This window comes from Eschrichtius robustus, chromosome 5 (assembly GCF_028021215.1).
Source record: "Eschrichtius robustus isolate mEscRob2 chromosome 5, mEscRob2.pri, whole genome shotgun sequence".
NCBI lineage: Eukaryota > Metazoa > Chordata > Mammalia > Artiodactyla > Eschrichtiidae > Eschrichtius > Eschrichtius robustus.
The window spans coordinates 35852803-35871566 of record NC_090828.1 but is presented as its reverse complement, the minus strand read 5'-3'; the positions used below and the strand labels follow the sequence as shown (position 1 = coordinate 35871566).

Sequence of the window (18764 nt, the reverse complement as noted above, 5' to 3'; positions counted from 1 at the left end):
TGGCCTTCTCTGACACTACCCTGGCAAGGGTGTTGGGGTACCTCATTATAAGAAGTTGAGGCTCCTCACTCAGCCTTTGCTTGTTGGGTGTAGCCAAAGTCTTTTTCTGTGATATTTGGCTGGGATAGAGAATTTGTTTTCTGAAAGTTTTCTATCTTGCAAGGCTTCCCCTTTCCTGGTGCTATGTCTAGGAGAGGCTTTTCTTGAGACTTCAAGACACACATTTGTCTGTGTCCACTGGTGTTTCTGAATTCTTTAGCATCACTTCTGCAGTATGTGAGGCAAAAATAAAACCTAGGGTATTCACCACCTTGATATTCCTCAAGTCCCAAGGTCCCTAGCCTGTCTGATTTCTTTTTTCCACCATTCAGAGTCATCTTATGTGTTTTATAAATAATAGCTTAGTCAAATCTCCTTGATATCTTATTTTATTCCCCTTGTGCTTGATCTCTGAATTCTAATGATCTGGAGTGGAGCCTGGGTGTGGTTGCTTTAAAATATGTCCACAAGAGTTTTGGCAGTCCTCCCTTCAAAGAGCCTAATATCTGTTTCATTAGTTGTTTTTTCTGGTTTTTTTCCTTGTTCTTTTGTTTGGAACAAATTCCTCTGTCTTCTCATTTTGCTTAACTTTCTCTGTCTCTGTGAAATTAGGTGAAACAGTTACCTATCCCAGTTTTGAAGGAGTGCCCTTGTTTGGAAACATCCCTATTCAGTCTATGTGTGCCCAGTGGCTTTGGTGGGAGAGCTGGATCTGAAGTGAGCACTGGTCAAGTCTTCCGCTAGGGTGTGCTGGTAGCTATCACCTTTTTTGAGGGGCTGGAGATGGAGGGGCTAGAACCAGAGCCACATGTAAGCTGGGCTTCTCCTGTGCTCAGTGGGTGTCACCACCCTCTCAGGGGCAGGATCAGGTCCCAAAGTGTGGGAGCAGAAGCCCTGGGGGCCAGGTCCGAGCTGATTCTGTTCCTTCTAAGCATGAGATCTCCCCCCCTCCCAACAACGACACCTTAGCCTCAGAGGGGAGCAGCGCTGGAGCAAGAGGGGCCAGAGTGAACACCCAGTGCTATTTAGGTCTTTAATTTCTTTCAACAATGTTTTGTAGCTTTCAGTATACAAGTGTCTTCCTTCATTAAATTTATTCCTAAGTATTTTATTCTTTTTGATGCTATTGTAAATGGAATTGTTTTCTTAATTTCATTTTAGATTATTCATTGCTAGTGTATAGCAATATAATTAAGTGTTGTATATTGATCTTGTATCCTGCAACCTTGCTGAACTTTATTATTTCTAATAGTTTTTAGTGGAGATCTCTATCTGTTAGAAAGGAGGAAACTCAAACAACTGGTTACAGTAACTTTGTATGTGTAAGACCTCTAGAGAGGAAGGAAAGCCCAGCTCTTAAGGAGAATAAAGAGAGGAAGTGCTGGGCTGTCTGTGCCCATGGTTGTTAGAAAAGTAGTGATTTACAAAACTGGTCTTCCTGGAAAAAGGAAGAGGGATGGAGAAAGAAAACAGATACTTCAATAATATCACTGGGACCTATCAGAAGGAATTACAATGTTAATGACTTACCATAAATGACATAATACCTCAACCGATGAATTGAGAGCTATTACTTTTTCTAGAAGCGGTTCCTGTAGGGTTGTGTAAATCCTTGACTGTGGGGGAAAAACCTTGTGCTCACTTCAGTCTGTTTCTTTACTCTGCCCTTTAAATCTTTATTTGTATTTCTCAAAGACTTCAATTACCTTAGAGCTACTGAAATAACTTTTTGTATATTTAATGGTTACTACAATTAATTTTCTTTCTAAAACACGAGAACTCCCCACCCCATCAATAGTGACAGATTCAGTTAAAATGTCAACCTAAAAACAAGAACACAAAAATCAAAAGCTGCATTTGGAGTACATGAACATGTTTGGGCTTTTGGATTACATTTCAGTAACCCTCTACTTAACAAGAGACAGTAACAACGTGCGCATGTGATTCACAAAATAGAATGAAGGCTGGTTGCCAAAATACGGTTAATATATAATCATTATTATATAATTAGCTTCTGCTTCTTTTTAACCAGTTATTTTTAGAAAGCAGTAGATAGATATACTTAGAATAATAAACAATTTTGATTGGTTACACTATTATGATGTCAGATGGAACTCAATAATTTAGAGTAGGCTAGCATATTATACATCTATGAAGTCACTAAGTATATATATATATATATATATATATATATATATATATGAAAGTTACATTTTATCATTTGCTAATTTGTGCTCTTACTTCAAGGCTATTTATTAATATTTGATACGTGGAGTAAAGAAAACAGTATGTGTGCTTAAGCACACACATATACAGACTCAGAACAGTTAATATATGAAGTGCCTAGTTCAATTCCTGGCCTATAGTATGCCTCAATAAATGCTGGTTGTAATATTTTAAATTCTCACTAATATTCTCTCCCACAAGGTTCTTTACAGTGCCTTGCCTCACAAGCACTTAAATTTAGAATACTGGACTCTCCCCTTCCTTCCCTGTCTTTAGCATACATTTGTCCAAATCTTATTCATACACAACTGGCCACAGATTGTTGTTGGACACCTATGACTTTCCTACTGTTCAAGCTGGTTTTTGAAAACCTTAAAACGGCAAATCCCGTTGACTGCAAACACCGACAGCAAATGTGTAACAATTAACGCCTTTCCCCCATGTGCCCTGCTCCCTGCTACCAGAGATGCATTAGACTTCTTATCTAAATAAATTCCCAAGAACCTAGAAATCTTTGTGTACCTACAAAGAAACTCGAGGGTATGAGAAGAGGGAGATTCCCTTCATCCAGGGCATGCAGAAAACTTCCCACAGATTTCTGTAACAGGACAGAATTACTCTAATCTTTGGGGTTGTGTCTCTTTTAAGGCTCGAAGGACTAGAAAAACCTCACCTGAAAGTTGAGCTTACCGAAAAGGGGAGCATGGTATACTCAAAACTCTCTACCCCGTACTGGAAGCGACCTTCGGGCAGCACCGGCTTCTGCGCCTGTATCACAACTGCCGCCCTTCTTGCTCGGGGTTCTCGGTTTATTCCAGCTTCCTTTGCTCTCTTCAGGCTCTTTCCCAGACTTCCGTTCGAACTTCCCGGCCGCAGCAGAACCCACCAATCACAAACGTCCTTCCTCGGGCCACGCCCCCCCCCCCCCCCCACGTCGCTCCCTCCGGGAACCGGAGTCGGATTTCGCGCACACCCCTCCTTCCCTTACGCACGCTGCGCGCGGACGTCGGCCTCTGACGCCGTCGTTGCCCTCGGGGTCGGCTCTCGCCCGGGTCGCTCCCGCCGACCGTTGGGCGCCCGGCCGAACGTCCTCCCTCAGGCCCTCCCACACCCTAGGAACCGCTCTGGCGGCGGCGACCCATGTGGGGGTTCGGGCTCCTGCGGTCGCCGCAGCTGCTTCTCCTGCTGCCGCAGCTCGGAATCGGAGTCGCAGCGTTCAGCTCTCAGGCCAGAACCATGAACCTGGGCGGCAGCAGCAGCCGCAGCGGCGCGCTCTGCTCCCCGTCAGCCGAGCGGCGCAGGCAGCAGTGCGTGCAGCTGTCCGCGGTGCCGGGAGCCGACCCGCAGCGAGGCAACGAGTTGGTCCTGCTGGCGGCGGCGGTGGCGGCCGCCGGGGAGGGACCGGAACGGCGGGACCTCCATGGGGACCTGGCGAAGGAGGAGCCGCAACCACCGCCCCAGCATCACGTACTCTATTTCCCCGGGGATGTGCAGGTAACCTGCGGCCTGCCTGGGCACATGCTCCTTCTTCTTGTACATATGCGAATTCTCGAGATTCCTCCCTCGTAGCTGGGGCCCGGTTCCTTGCCTCGCCTGAACACACTCACACATGGCGCTAAACGGGGTGGCTCCACGAAATCCAGAACCGCCCCTTCCACGCCCTGACCCCCTCCTCATAGAGCCCTAGACAGGAGGTGTCCTTGGGAGGACTACGACCTCGAAAGAGCCAGCCGTCAGTCCAGGTTTCGAGGGGGTGGAATTTAAGACCTAGAAACGAGACAATGTGTATTTATTCTATAACTTGGTTTCTCAGAGGATCGGTGGGGGAGGGGGGCAGGAGGCGGAGAGAGGGCTTTTAAATTAGCGTGCTGGCAGTTATTAAAAAGTAAACAGACAAAATACTAGTACTAGGGTGTGACACTCTCAGTAACCCTAAGAAAGGGAGAATGGGTGGATGAAAAGGGACAGTAATTGCTGAGCATGTCAATATTTTGATGCTCACCAAAATTCTGTACTTATGTTTTTGTGTGTGATTTTATCTTTATTATTAATTTTGCGGCTGCAGGCAAATATACATGGCTATGTTGTCCTGGAAAGCTGGGCCTTAATCTAGATCTTAATCTAGAACTGCTTTGTCTAATAGGGTAGCCATTAGTTACATGGGGCTATTTAATTAAAACTAAATAGAATTAAAAATCCAGTTTCTCCGTCGCACTAGCTGCATTTCAAGTGCTCAGTGGCCCCTAAGGTTTGTGTGTGCTGTACTGGACAGTGCAGATACTGAGCATTTCCACGGAACATTCCCATAATCACAGAGTTCTCTTGGGTAGTGCTGGTATAGACAGGTAAAGCTAAAATATGGCTGGATGTGTTTCTTAAACCGTGAAATAATTAGTTTATTAAACAATTGTTGTTTTTGAAATTAGTGCTTTAAAAAAATATGCTTACGAACGTTGTGCCCTGAGTCAGATGATGATGAAGGTATATGTCGTTTTTTCTCTTGCCCTCCAAATAATTGACTGGTCTAGTTGACTGCTAATCAAAACTAGTATTTCGATTTAAGAGGAGGAATTTAATGTACTCAGTTGATGCCCTTTTGCTCAGTTTGGGAAATCAGCGTGGCATTGCTGACAGTGACTTCCAGGGTTTTGTGGACCAGCTACTGTGTGCATCTATAATAATGATAATGATGATAATAATGATAACTAACCTTCATTGAACACCTACTAAATATTTTTAAAGTGTGCAAGTTAGAATATAGCACAGATCTTCAGGTGAAGTCTATAAAATGCTAAATGTAGTTAGACTAATACCTCCTTTCATTTTGACATCATCCATTTCTTTATGTAGCCTGAGATTCCATTAGCTTTTTGGACAGTGATATACTGTTGATTTATGCAGAGTATGAAGTCCTCTAAAAACCCAGGGCTTTTAGAGAAGACAAAGAGAATAATAATGCATCAAAGGCTCTGAGGCCAGATCGCCTAGTTTTAAACCCTGATTCTGCACTTTTTAGCTATGAAACATCTGGCCAATTGTTAAACCTCTCTGTGTTGCAGCCAGCTCAACTACAAAATGTGAATAATGATGTATAGGATATCAATGAGGATTAAATATGTGAATACCCAATGAGTTACCCTCCCTTCTTATCTTTCTGACGACCTTTTTAATTATTGGGGAGTTCTGTAGCGCTCAGTTCTTGGACTTTTCCTCTGACTACCTTTACTCCCTTTGTGATCTCTTTCAGTCTTGTGGCTTTACATGCTCTGACGACCTTCAACATTTGTGTTCTAGCCTAGACATATTCCTGGAACTTTAGACTTGCCAGTTACGTGCACGTATTTCCTTTCGGACATTTAATAGATATCTCAAACCTAAAGTCTCTGGATCTTTCTCCCTAAACTTGCTCGTCCTGTAGTCATCATCTTGTCTCTCAGTTAATGGAAACACTTCCTATTTAGTTGCTCAAGTTAGAAATCTTGAAATTATCCTTTTGTCCTCTCTTAATACATCAGCAAATAAAGTGGCTTTACCTTCTAAATGTATCTAGAAGTGATCAGAAAAATCATTTAAAAACCTAAGTCAAATCATACCACACCTCTGCTCAAAACACCAGCAGCTTCCCGTGCCACTCAGAGTAGAAGCCAGAGTCCTCTTGATGGCATGCAAGGCCCTTCACTCTATTTACCTTTCCCACCCTGTAGCTTTTCTTTTTTTCTCTTTTTTGGCCACACCGCTTGGCACGCAGGATCTTTGTTCCCTGACCAGGGATTGAGCCTGTGCCCCCTGCAGTGGCAGCTCGGAGTCCTCACCATTGGACCACCAGGGAATTCCCACCCTGCTGCTTTTTTGACTGTTTCCTTTATCTGTTTTACTCTCCACAGAAGGCTCCAGCCACACCAGCCTTCTTCATATTGCTCATGGTAGACACACTTGACCTCAAGCTTTGCACGTACTGCCTGGAACAATCTTCCTGCAGATGTCTATAAGGAATCATTAGTTCACCTATTTCAAGTCTTTGCTCAAAAGTTGCCTTCACAGTGAGGCCTTTGATGACCATCCTATTTAATAATCATACATGTGCGCAGGATCCCTGTCAACTTTTCTCCTAATAAATAATTAGGATAATTTATTTTTATCCATTTCATTTACTATATTAGTTATTCATTTTGGGTTTTGTCTGTCTTCCACTAGTATGATGCACGCTTCACATCTGTTTTCTTCACTGTTGTATCTGCGATGCTTAGTGAGTGGCATGAAGTAGGTGTTCAGTAGATAGCTTGTTGAATGAATAAACGTGTGTAAGTTCTTTTGAACAATGTATTAAGTGCTACTTGGCTATTATTATATGAAGGGCTTTTAGGCTCAGATTTCCTTCTCTTTGCACTTGATTCTTTTGAGCCTAATGTCTATTCTGATGAAATTTACCCTGTGAGATACAGCTCATCTTTTAGTGTATTGATCCTTTTAGAACCTTTATTTTCATTTATATCATATATAGATTAAATAAGCATTCTTTCTATATCTTTATTTTTAATTTGGATAAATATTGAACAGAATAGGGCCAAACAGAACTTTGTAGGATAGCATTAGAAGTTTTGCCTCATGTTAACACAGATTCATTATTTGATGTTAATTGGATCTGGTTGACAGTGTAGTTTTAAATGCTAATTACCATTACTTTTTGATGTTCTTCTTGCAGTCATCTTTTATTGTATGTCCTTTTTAATTCTATGCTTGCCCTTTTATCCTTTGAATTACAGGAAAGCTGAGGCCGTAGTAATTCACTTTTCTTTAGGTACCTCTTGATGTTTTTCTTATCAGTAATGATTTTGGAGGGGGATCAGAATTTTTTTTTTTTTTAAGACTTTTTTTTAAAGGAATTCCTTTATTTTTATTATTTATTTATTTATTTATTTATTTTTGGCTGTGTTGGGTCTTCGTTTCTGTGCAAGGGCTTTCTCTAGTTGCGGCAAGCGGGGGCCACTCTTCATCGCGGTGCTCGGGCCTCTCACTATCGCGGCCTCTCTTGTTGCGGAGCACAAGCTCCAGATGCGCAGGCTCAGTAGTTGTGGCTCACGGGCCCAGTTGCTCCGTGGCATGTGGGATCTTCCCAGACCAGGGCTCGAACCCGTGTCCCCTGCATTAGCAGGCAGATTCTCAACCACTGCGCCACCAGGGAAGCCCCAGAATTTTTTTAAGTAGGTACTGTCCAGTTTTCTTGAGTTTCTTGCTTTTTAAATCCTCAGGATACAGAATTGTAGGTATTTCTTTTTTTTTTTTTTTTTTTTTTTTTTTAATGGCTGTGTTGGGTCTTCGTTTCTGTGCGAGGGCTTTCTCTAGTTGCGGCAAGCGGGGGCCACTCTTCATCGCGGTGCGCGGGCCTCTCACTGTCGCGGCCTCTCTTGTTGCGGAGCACAGGCTCCAAACGCGCAGGCTCAGTAGTTGTGGCTCACGGGCCTAGTTGCTCCGCTGCATGTGAGATCTTCCCAGACCAGGGCTCGAACCCGTGTCCCCTGCATTGGCAGGCAGATTCTCAACCACTGCACCACCAGGGAAGCCCGGTATTTCTATTTTTAAGTGTAAGTTTACAATTTGATGAATTTCAACAACTACAATTACGTAACCATCACAATAATCATGTAATACAACATCTTCATCACCCTAAAAAGTACCCCTGTGCCGTACTTTAGTCAATCTCTTTTCTCAGCCACAGGCAACCACTAATCTGCTTTCTTTTCAGTACAGTTTTGCCTTTTCTAGATTTTCATTAGTTAGGAATCATGTAGTATGTAGTCTTGTGTCTGGCTTCTTTCACTTAGACTAATGCTTTTGAAATTCATTCTTTCTGTTGTCTCTATCATGAGTTTATTTCTTTTTAATGCCAAGTAGTTTTCTGTGTATGGACATAAAATTTGCTTACCCATTCAGCAGTTCACGAACATTTGGGTCATTTCCAAGTTTAGCTTTTAAAAACTTTTGCTTTCCTAAACACTAGGATATATAGATGACCATGCCCTAAGTGTATGTCCTGGTGAGTAGGAAAAGACTCACTTCTCCTGTGTGACTCTCCTTTGCTATTCACACTATTACCACACTCAGAACATTTCTGACAACAGATGTGTGGGTATTTCCCCCCACACCAAGCAATTCTCTGCAACACCAGCTGGGGTCCTATAATTCAATTCAATTCTGATACTATCTACCTGGAGTTAGTGTCAGATTCCACACGTTAAGGGCTCAGTCCCACAAGTCTTTTCCCCTCCCCACTTCAGATGCCAGTCGCCAAGTCCCAGTTTATCACCTGTACTGCTGACTGACCAGCTATAGATTGGGGTTTGCACGATCCCCCTCCTTGGGTTCAGTTAGTATGCTAGAATGGCTCACAGAACTTTGGAAAACAGTTTACATACTGTTTACCCATTTATTATGAAAGGATATGATAAAGGATACAGGTGAACATCCAGATGGAAGAGATGCATAGGGCAAGGTATGTGGGAAGAGGTGCAGAGCCTCCATGCTCTCTCTGAATGCACCGCTTTCCTAGCACCTCCTTGTGTTCACCAACCTGGAAGCTATCCAAACTTGTACTTTGGGGATTTTTATGGAGGCTTCATTGCATAGGTATGATCAGTCATTAACTTTATTTCCAGTCCCTCTCTGGAGAATGGGGAGTGGGGTTGAAAGTTCCAAACTTCTCATCATGTCTTGGTCTTTCTGGTGACCAACCCCTATCACCCATGAAATTACAAGGGTTTTAAGGAGCTCTGTGCCAAGAACCATGGGCACGCGTGCACACACACAAACACAAACACACACACACACACACTACTATTTCACATCTGACCATATACCCTGGGGCTTCGTGTGCTATGTCGAGCAGCCTTCTTAGGCTGTTCCTGTTACGGTCCTTTTAGCTTGCTTACGTGAGATGTCCACTTTATGCCCAGCGAAGATGCCCCCTTGACCCATTTTTTATGGAAGTACAGCTCGTACCCTATATAGCTCTCCTCACTCTGCTATAACAATAGTCCACCTAACTTAAGTCTTTATCATGGAGACACATGTCAAGTTTTCCTAAAAATCCTTTGTACCAGTACTTCAGTAGCAGTGTGGGATGGGCCTTTATGTTTTTGCAGGTCAGCAAGCATCTACTTGTGGAGTAACTACCCCTTAATCTCTCCAGGAGATTCTCTTGCCACCTGCCTCACTGGGGATGAGGAAGCATGCCTCCCACCCTTTAACCCCTACAGGGAGAGTAAGTGCATTGCATTCCCAACTGGGATGAAAACTCTCTCAAAAGAAAACCCTTTCTTCCCACTTCTTCCACCTCTTCTGTAGATTGGCCTTGGATAGTAGCCTGGGTTGCAGAACTGGTTTTGACTACCTGTTAGCAAGTCCTATGGGGATGTCTGGTGTCTCTTTCTAGACTATAGGAGTACTTATCCATTGTTCTTAGATCTGGACTTCTTAGACACAAGAGTAACAATCTTATTTTTACATTTTAGTACATACACACAGTTACTTAGTATGAGCATTTTCCTCCTCTGATCATGTAAACTCAGGTTAATCAAAGAAAATACCAAGTTTTTAGGTTTACCACCTCCTATGTGGTAGAGACTAAACAGAGTCATAAAATCTTGTTCATTTTAGCTCATTAAATAACTATATAATATAAATAACTGTATAGTTTGTAGGAGCTCAGTTTCCTTAGCTGTAAAAACGATTTAGATATTTGTGCTTTCTTTTGTATTTGGCACTTATATCTAACTATTTAGGAATCCATAGAATAATTCAGTGTTGGCTCTGTTCTTCCCAACTAATATTTGGGTGTCTTTATGAAGACCTGACTAATGTTCCTACTTCAGACATAATAGGAATTCTACTGCATAATCCTGGAATTTCTACTAATACTACAAAACTGAGCTCATATATTTGTGGAGCCTTCCCTGATGTCCCAAAACATGGCTTGAGTCTCCCTTTCTCTATGTCCCCTCACAGTTCTTCACATATCCCTGCTTTACAGCAGTAATCATATTGCCTTGTAATTATTTATCTCTGTCTCTCCCACTGGACTGTGTTCTTGAGGGACTGTGAACTGTGCTTAGTGACCCCCAAATGCCCACTGATGAATATATGAAGAAATGGAAGTCAAAGTTCAATAGGCAAGAATATTTCCACCTTTCAATTTGTGTTGGAAATTTGTTCCTTCCCTTTCTGCTGATGCCCATGTGTGTGCGCGCATGCCCACCTCTGCATGTGGGGGTAGTTCCTTTCATGTTCATCCCTCTATTCTTTACATTGGTGCCTGAATTGCAAATTCTTTCATTTTTTGGACGAAAGGGTTCTGTGCAGAGAAAGAGTGTAGATTTCTTATAGGTAGGGACAAGGGAAAGGGCCCAAATTTGCTGTCTCACTGAAATAAAAAAAGAGATATTTATCCAAAAAAAAAGGATTTAGATGAGCCCTTTCAGATCTAAGCTCCTATGATAATTTTATATCTCATAAATCTGGATGTGCAGAAGGCAGTAGCAGAATCCATAAAAAATTAAATGATGGCCTTCTGGGAATAGATTTTTTTTTTAACATATATGACAAACTTAATGAGGTAAAAACTGTTAAGAAGGACTTGAGCATCCTGTTGGGAAAGTTATCAAAGGATATGAATATAGAATTAACAAATGAAAATTGCCAATAAACATAGAAAAATGTTCAACCTGATTAGGAATAAAAATATGCAAATTAAAAGTAAAATAGTTTATCTTAGTAGCAAAGATTTTTTAAAAATTAATGCTAATAGCCAGTGTGGGTAAGGATGTGAGAAAATAAGCACTCTTATATACTTCCAGTGGAAGTATCAATTGGTATTAATCTTTTTGATGGAAAGTCTAAAAATTATACAAATCTATACTTATTGATAAGGAATCATGCCTGTAACATTTTAAAGTGAAAACTGTGTGTATCATCTTGCTGAGGGAAGAAATAAAGAACGCTCTCTTACATACATACTTGTTTATGTGTATGTATACTAAAGAACACTGGAATACTAGACACCAAAATTTTAATAGTGATTATTTCTAATGGTGGTTTTATGGATTGGTGGTTTTTATATCTTCCTTATACCTTTGCATGTAGACTAAATTTTTGTAGTATTACTTTTATTAGTCTTAATTTTTTTAATAGAAAAATGTGTATATTGCTAAAAATTCATTTTATTTAAGGTTGTACGTTGAAAAATAAGTCTCCTTTTCATCCCTTTGGATGAATGGAGGCAGTCTCCGATTTCCCTTCCCTAAGGCTAACCATTGTTACTGATTTATATGTCCTTCCAGAGACATTCTGTGCTGATGCAAACTTTTTTTTTTTTTTAAACACAAATGATAGCTCAGCATTCAGGGGTTTTTTTAGCCCTTATTTTACAACCCGTATGAGTACTCATAGAACTGCCTCATTCTTCTGAAGCAGGAATAAATGTCCTTATACAGATTTATTTATGCATGTGTGCAAGTATATCCCTGAGATAAATTCCTAGAAGTAGAATTACTAGGTCAAAAGAGAGGTGCATTTAAAAATGTTTGGTATATGATTGTTAGAAATAAGGAAAAATTACAATTCTATTTCTCTTCTCTCACACCATATACCCAGTCCATTAGCAAATGCTGTTGACTCTACCTTCAAAATATATACAGAATCTGACCAGTTCTTACCACCTTTGCTTCTACTACCACTGTGGTTCAAGCCACCTTCTCTCATTGGGGTTATACTTAAGTAGCCTCCTGCTGGTCTCCCTGCTTCAAACTGTTGCCCCTTTGCACACAGGAGTCAGAGTAATCCTTCCAAACAGATTGTATCAGCCGTCTACTCCACACCCTATCAGGGCAAAGTCCAAAGTCCTCAGGGTATCTTACAAGGCATGATCAGCACCTCCCCTCTTCACCAGCAATCTCTGTGACCCTCTTGGTGGTCACTTTTGCTCCTTCTTCACTTCACTGGGGGTACACTGGTCTCACTGGTGTATCTTGGTTATACCAACGATGGCTCCACTTCAGGTCCTTTTGCAGTTCCTTATGACTGAAATAATCATGGCTCAGTCCCTCAGCTCCTTCTCAACTATTGCCTTATTGGAGACTACCCTGTGTTTAAATAATAATCTTCCACCCACTCCAAAACTTTGCGCTCCTTTTCCCTTGCTTTGTTATCCATCGCACTTATCACCGTATAATGTCTTGTGCTGTCTAGCCGCTAGCTACTTGTAGCTATTGACTGCTTGAAATTTAGTGTAATCAAAGAACTAAATTTTAAATTGTATTTAACTTTAAATTTAAATTTAAAAACTGATAGTTCAGTTCCTGGAAAACTTTTAAGTGTATTTGAGCAACTTGGGTATGTGAATCTACTTTTGCAACTGTAAATCTTATGAAATCTAAATTCAGATCAAGTATTTCCGATGAAAATTTAGCACCCAAATTGAGATGTGTTGTAAGTGTAAAATATACACTAGATTTCAAAAACTTAGAAAGAAAAAGAAATGTAATAATCTCAGTATTTTTTATGTTACATGTTGAAATGATAATATATTGGATGTATTGGGCTTAATAAAATGTATTATTAAAAATAATTTTGGGACTTCCCTGGCGGTCCAGTGGCTAAGACTCCATGCTTCCACTACAGGGGGCATGGGTTCAATCCCTGGTCGGAGAGCTAAGATCGCGCATGCCGCAGGGTGCGGCCAAAAAAAAAAAAATTTCACCTGTTAACTTTCTACTTTTTTTTTAATGTAGCTGCTGGAAAATTGTACATGTGGCTTATGTTATATTTCTGTTGGAGGGTGCTGCTCTATTAACTCATGGAGTTTATTATGTATCTCTGTACTAGAATGTGCACTCTGTGTGGGCAGGGGTTTCATCTGTTCTGATCCATGACTGTTCAGTAGGTATCCAATAAATTTTATAGAATAAATGAAATAAATTTGAATGAATTTCCCTTTTTTAAGGATATTATGAATAAAAATTGAAAGGAAAACAAAACTTACATGCACGTCCTAGAACATAAACAAAATGTTATTAATATATATAGAATACTTATAAATAAACCAAATAAAAAAAGGCAAAAGATATGAACAGGCACAAGTAGAAATCCAGATGGCTAATAAATATATGAACAAAATTTCAACTTCATTTAAATTTTTAATAAATTCAAATTAGAATAAGTTATCCTGTGCCAATGAAATTTAACAAAGATAAAAGAAAAATTATACATACTTCTCTGGAAGACAGTATTGTAGTCTATATAGTCAACCTTAAATTATGAATATTCTTTGACCTAGTTTTTCCACATCTGGGAATTTATTTTTAAGGATGTAATCACAGATGTACATGAAGATTTTTCTATAATGTTCATTGCAGCTTTGTAATACTAAAATTGAAATTAAACATAGCATTCAGGTTGCTAGAGTAATCCAAAGAGGGAGGAGTTCAGGATAGCAGCTTTAATAGGAAAATATTTTAAAATTCTGTGTTGGTCAAAAAATCTAAGAAACCAAATTTTTATTTTCAGTTAATGTGTTAGGAATAACAGATCATATGTATACTAAATAAAATTCATTAAAAAATCTATAATCGTTCTAAAGTGTTTTATTTTTAAAATTTCTACTGTGCTATTTAGCTTTATCTTATAACCTTGTGTTTGATGGATTTGAGGCTTCAACTGAAGAAGTGATTTGTTTAAAATCTTACAACCAGAAGGTAATAGATTTATAGTTTTCATTTCTAGTACATTAACCATAGGTCATTATAACATCCCTACTTCCTCCCCAATAAAAATGGGAAACTAATTTTGTGGAAATAATTTTACATAACTGTGTATTTAATATTTGTTTTATCTTTCTTACCTTTCAGAATTACCATGAAATTATGACTCGTCATCCTGAGAATTATCAGTGGGAAAACTGGAGTCTAGAAAATGTTGCCACCATTTTAGCCCACCGGTTCCCCAATAGTTACATTTGGGTGATAAAGTGTTCCCGAATGCATTTGCACAAATTCAGCTGCTATGACAATTTTGTGAAAAGCAATATGTTTGGTGCTCCAGAACACAATACTGACTTTGGAGCTTTTAAGCATCTTTATACGTTATTAGTTAATGCTTTTAACTTAAGTCAGAAGAGTTTGCTACCAAAGAAGAATGTGAAAGATTTGAATAAGGACGCCAAAGCATCTAATTGTAGATCCAGTTCTTCTCATACTACTAACGGTTGCCAGGGAGAAAAAGAGAGGACCTGTGAAAAATTTGATGAGTCTGCCATGAGTTTTTATCCACCATCACTAAATGGTGCTTCTTTTACTTTGATTGGATTCAGTAAAGGTTGTGTTGTTTTGAATCAGTTGCTTTTTGAATTGAAAGAAGCCAAGAAAGACAGGAACATTGATGCTTTTATCAAAAGCATAAAAACAATGTACTGGCTGGATGGAGGTCATTCTGGGGGAAGCAATACTTGGATTACTTATCCAGAAGTCTTGAAAGAGTTTGCACAAACAGGGATTATTGTTCACACCCATGTAACACCTTACCAAGTACATGATCCAATGAGATCTTGGATTGGAAAGGAGCACAAGAAATTTGTTCAGATACTTGGAGATTTTGGTATGCAGGTGACTAGCCAAATTCATTTTGCAAACGAAGCTCCTTCCATAGAGAATCACTTCAGGGTTCATGAAGTATTTTGAGACTGCAGTATTATTAATGCAGAAGAGCAGAAGCACTTTGTGCTATAAATTCAGACAATGAGATGTAATTCATAGATGCATTGTCAGGTTTTTTTTGGTGGGGGGTGGGGGGAAGGAAGCACACATTCCTAAACTATGAGTGTAATGTGCAGTAGTGTTCCTTGCTTCTGAATGTGGATAGTTTTTAATTGGGACTGGGTTAGAATTAGTTTATTTGAAATCCAAAAGGTGGTTTGTGATAATCCTACAGGGAGATACAAGACCCTTAAGAATGAAAGTTATAATATAGTCCTTATAAAAGGCAATTAAGGTTGTTATTGTTGGAAATAGTTTATTTTCTGAGTAATGTTTAAAACCAATTTTGGTGATACTTTAAGGGTAATTAGGTATTTTGGCACTGAAAACTTTTGAGTGGAAACACTGTTTCTCTTCAAACAAAGCGAAGGCACACTGATGTTCTCCATCAATTTGCAATAACTATACCCTGCCTCTTATGTTTATAAACTTATGGTGTCATTCTTCAGTGTGCCATCAAGTGTTTTTTCTTAAGAGTCAAAATGTATTTGTTTCCACATATCTAAGAATGTGCGGTAGTATAAAGTTAGTTTTTAAAAATACTACACTTAAGCACTGTGGCTTAATTTTTAATTGACAACTTTTGGATAAGACATTTTGGAGTTTCTTGCATTTTGGCAAAAAACCAGTTCTTTTGGAAAATTGTTTCAAATTGAACATAATTATGTATACTGGGTAAAAATATAGTACAGATTTAAAATTGTTTCATCCTATCATCTTTTGAAAGAGGGCAACTTAGGTAAAATATAATACTCTATTTGGTAAGTGCCCTATTGAAAAGGAGACAGATTCTATAGAACTAATTCATTATTTCTCCTGAAGCATGATTTTGTCTGCCCAAAGAAAGCATCTCTCCTTGGCCAAAATGTACAATTATATTGCTATATGAAAAGTTGAAAGAGAAAGTTTGAAGACACAAATGATTTAATTTTGGCTCAAAGACTGAATTTGCTTAACACTGCTACATAATTTGGGTGAGGTTTCCTTCTGCCCATTTTTCTTGACCTAGATGAATACATTTTGAGAAACCAAGATCTAATGAATGTCAACTAACTGAAAGATTACAATAAAAGGTTAGTGGTCTTTTTAAAAATTGTTTATTAATAATTAGCTTTTGCAGGTCATGAAATAATTAAGCAGGGAAGTAACATGCTGCTTTCAGACTGAAAAAGAAAAAAAGACTGAAGCTTAATATCAATAACCCAGAGGGTCTAAATATATAAAACAATAGTTAAAATGTTAATTTCTTGGTTTCGTCCCAGAATTATATTTTAATGACTCTATAAATATATTCCAAATATTCAGACTTATAAGAAAGGATTTTTACTTACCAGATGCTTAAATTCTATGAACTTCAGAATAGTATCTTTCAATGGTTTTTTCTTAAGGATGAAGTACAGTAGTTTTATATTGCTTTGGTTTAAATACCTGCTGCTTCTTTTGAGACCCAAAATTCCCAACAAGGAAACAAGTCAGCCTGATTCTAACATTTGATTTATTACCTGGTCTTAAAGCACCATTATTGATTGGATGGCTTCTTTCAATACGTTTAATAATCCTTGGTTAAATTTATGTGTATCTAATGTAACATAGCTAAGTTACTGAGTACTTTAATGAGGGGGGAAGGAAAGGCATTTATTTCTACAGGATTAACTAAAATGGAAAATGTATGACTTTTAGCAGAAAGATTCATTTAAAAATCTGAGATATTTAAAATATGGTCCTTGTAGCTATCCAGTCATGTAAATGCTTAATTGTAATTGTTATATGTTGAATGGATATTAAGAATAACTCTCTGGGACACCTGGAATTGCCATTGCATCAAAATGAGACAGTGTTGAAAACTAAAAATATTTTCTTTAATGAAAGTATATTCACGTTGATCCATATTCAAATATTTGTTTAATACTTAAAATTTGTTCTTCACATTTGTTTAAAACTATTATAAATGTTAGTGTATCCTTTGGATTGTGGCTTTGTGTTTGTGTCATGAAAGAGTCAACTGAGAAATGTAGTCAAACAAATAATGTGAAAGTTGTTACCGCCACAGCATGAATGTACAGTTGTATTAAATTTAATCCACAGAAGTCTGTTTGGATGTGCTGTTTGTTACTAGATTTGTTACAACTTTAGATCGTTACTCAGAAGGAAGCAATTTCTCTCCACTTTGCCAGTTTGGGTTTGTGTGTGTTTTCATTAACCTCCATGTTTTTTCATACAGGCAACTTTGAACCTTTCCTATAAAAATACATCTCTTCTTTCCTTTAAATTGCTCCACAGAAAATAGTATCATTTCCTTCTGTTGGATTTCCTAGACAACAAAATCTCTCAAAAATAAGTTCTTCCTTTTCTATGCTAATCATCTGTATTCCTTTAGCTGTCATCAAGAGACTTGGTTAGAATATGGTGTGATCTGTTCTTCATTTCATTCAAGCAATATCTAAGCCCCACCAAGGGCAAAGAAGGTCTAGGCACTGAGGATACAGTACAGACAAAACAGTTCCAGCATGTGAGGATGGAAATGTGTAATAGACTAAGGCTTAAGAGGAAAAATATGAAACAAAAGGTATTATTCTTAAAAGAGCTATTCTGTTACACTTCATTTAAGGGCTTTTAAGAGAAACATGCTTTAGAGGATAAGATATTCATGTTGATAGACATCTGTGAATTCAGGTTGCTCTTTACAAAGGCAGAGAGGCCAAGCAGCTCTTAGTGATAGAGACAGGCAGGGTCACTTAGGATGGTCATTTTAGTATCCTATTTAATGGAACTTGAAAAAATACAATATAACTTAGGTGTATTTAAGACACCCAAACACCCATGGCCTGTATGCCTGAAAAAAGACTGTAAGGTAACACCAGAGATATGTGGGTGACTACCAATCTATGTTAGTTCCTCCTGACTGTATCTGTTTTTTAGCACTGGGGGAAGGAGTCACAGCAGCACAGTTCCAACTCCATCCACATGTGCATTCCTGCTTCCTGCATTTTTTTGGGGTTGGTCAACTTCTTAGATTAAGCTTTGATGTCTGTTGGCAACATTAGATGGGTAAGAAAAGCCTCATTACTAAGGTTCTTTCCAAATGTTCACATAGCTGCTGTTCAAAAGGACAGAAAGAATATAAGCCATGTTGACCTTGTTTCCCTTGTTTTGATATTTCATCGAAGTGACAAGTTTGAAATTACTGAATAAAGAGAATTCAGATGTAATTATGTACCAAGACAAATACTGTTAATGTTTGTGAGAAGAAAATAATAACAATCTTCACGTGTATTTTTAAAATTTATTTTGAAAGAATAATATATACCAGGGCAAAAAAAAAAAAATCAGATAGTAACTGCAAATTCCATTCTGCCCATCTACTTGTCTAACCTCAGAGGCAGTCACTATCACTGGTTTCTCATGTATCCTTGCAGAGATAATTCTATGCATATACAAATAAATGTTTACTTACAGCATACCTTTGTTTTACACAAATGGCATCGTACTGTACTCATAGTTTCAAACCTTTTTCTCATTTAATTACCTTGGGAAAATACCTTGCCAGTACATACATATACCTGTCTCATTCTTTGACTGCATACTATTCCATTTTTATATTACACTCTGCTGTCTACCTGTTCATTAGTCTTACTTTGTATCTCTTGTCTGTGTAGCAAGCAGCACGGTGAGAAGTTTTGCTGGCAGAGGAAAAAATTC

General features: G+C 38.7%; 2 protein-coding genes across 10 annotated transcripts in view; one reads left to right on the top strand and one right to left on the bottom strand.

The window, feature by feature from the left end:
- FTCDNL1 (formiminotransferase cyclodeaminase N-terminal like) overlaps window positions 1-3083 on the bottom strand; it is a 113694-nt gene extending 110611 nt beyond the window's left edge. For 8 of the 9 annotated variants that reach the window (XM_068544714.1, XM_068544710.1, XM_068544708.1 and 5 more), the window contains exon 1: window positions 2956-3083. In XM_068544714.1, the coding sequence (XP_068400815.1) occupies window positions 2956-2970 (15 nt within the window). In that variant the 5' untranslated portion in view covers window positions 2971-3083. Of the gene's footprint in view, window positions 1-2938 lie in introns of all 9 variants that reach the window. The other variant, XM_068544706.1, reaches the window with a different exon arrangement.
- A 229-nt stretch (window positions 3084-3312) lies between these two features.
- On the top strand, window positions 3313-17258 carry C5H2orf69 (chromosome 5 C2orf69 homolog). The gene is made up of 2 exons (XM_068544702.1): window positions 3313-3759; window positions 14163-17258. The coding sequence occupies exons 1-2, from the start codon at window positions 3406-3408 to the stop codon at window positions 14988-14990; spliced, it is 1182 nt and encodes a 393-aa protein (XP_068400803.1). The 5' UTR covers window positions 3313-3405; the 3' UTR covers window positions 14991-17258.
- Window positions 17259-18764: the final 1506 nt, after the last annotated feature.

Bases quoted from the DNA above. Each gene is read 5' to 3' on its own strand.
- C5H2orf69 (XM_068544702.1), top strand. From the start codon at position 3,406: ATGTGGGGGTTCGGGCTCCTGCGGTCGCCGCAGCTGCTTCTCCTGCTG. The intron at 3,760-14,162 runs GTAACCTGCGGC...CTTACCTTTCAG, and splicing joins ATTTCCCCGGGGATGTGCAG to AATTACCATGAAATTATGAC.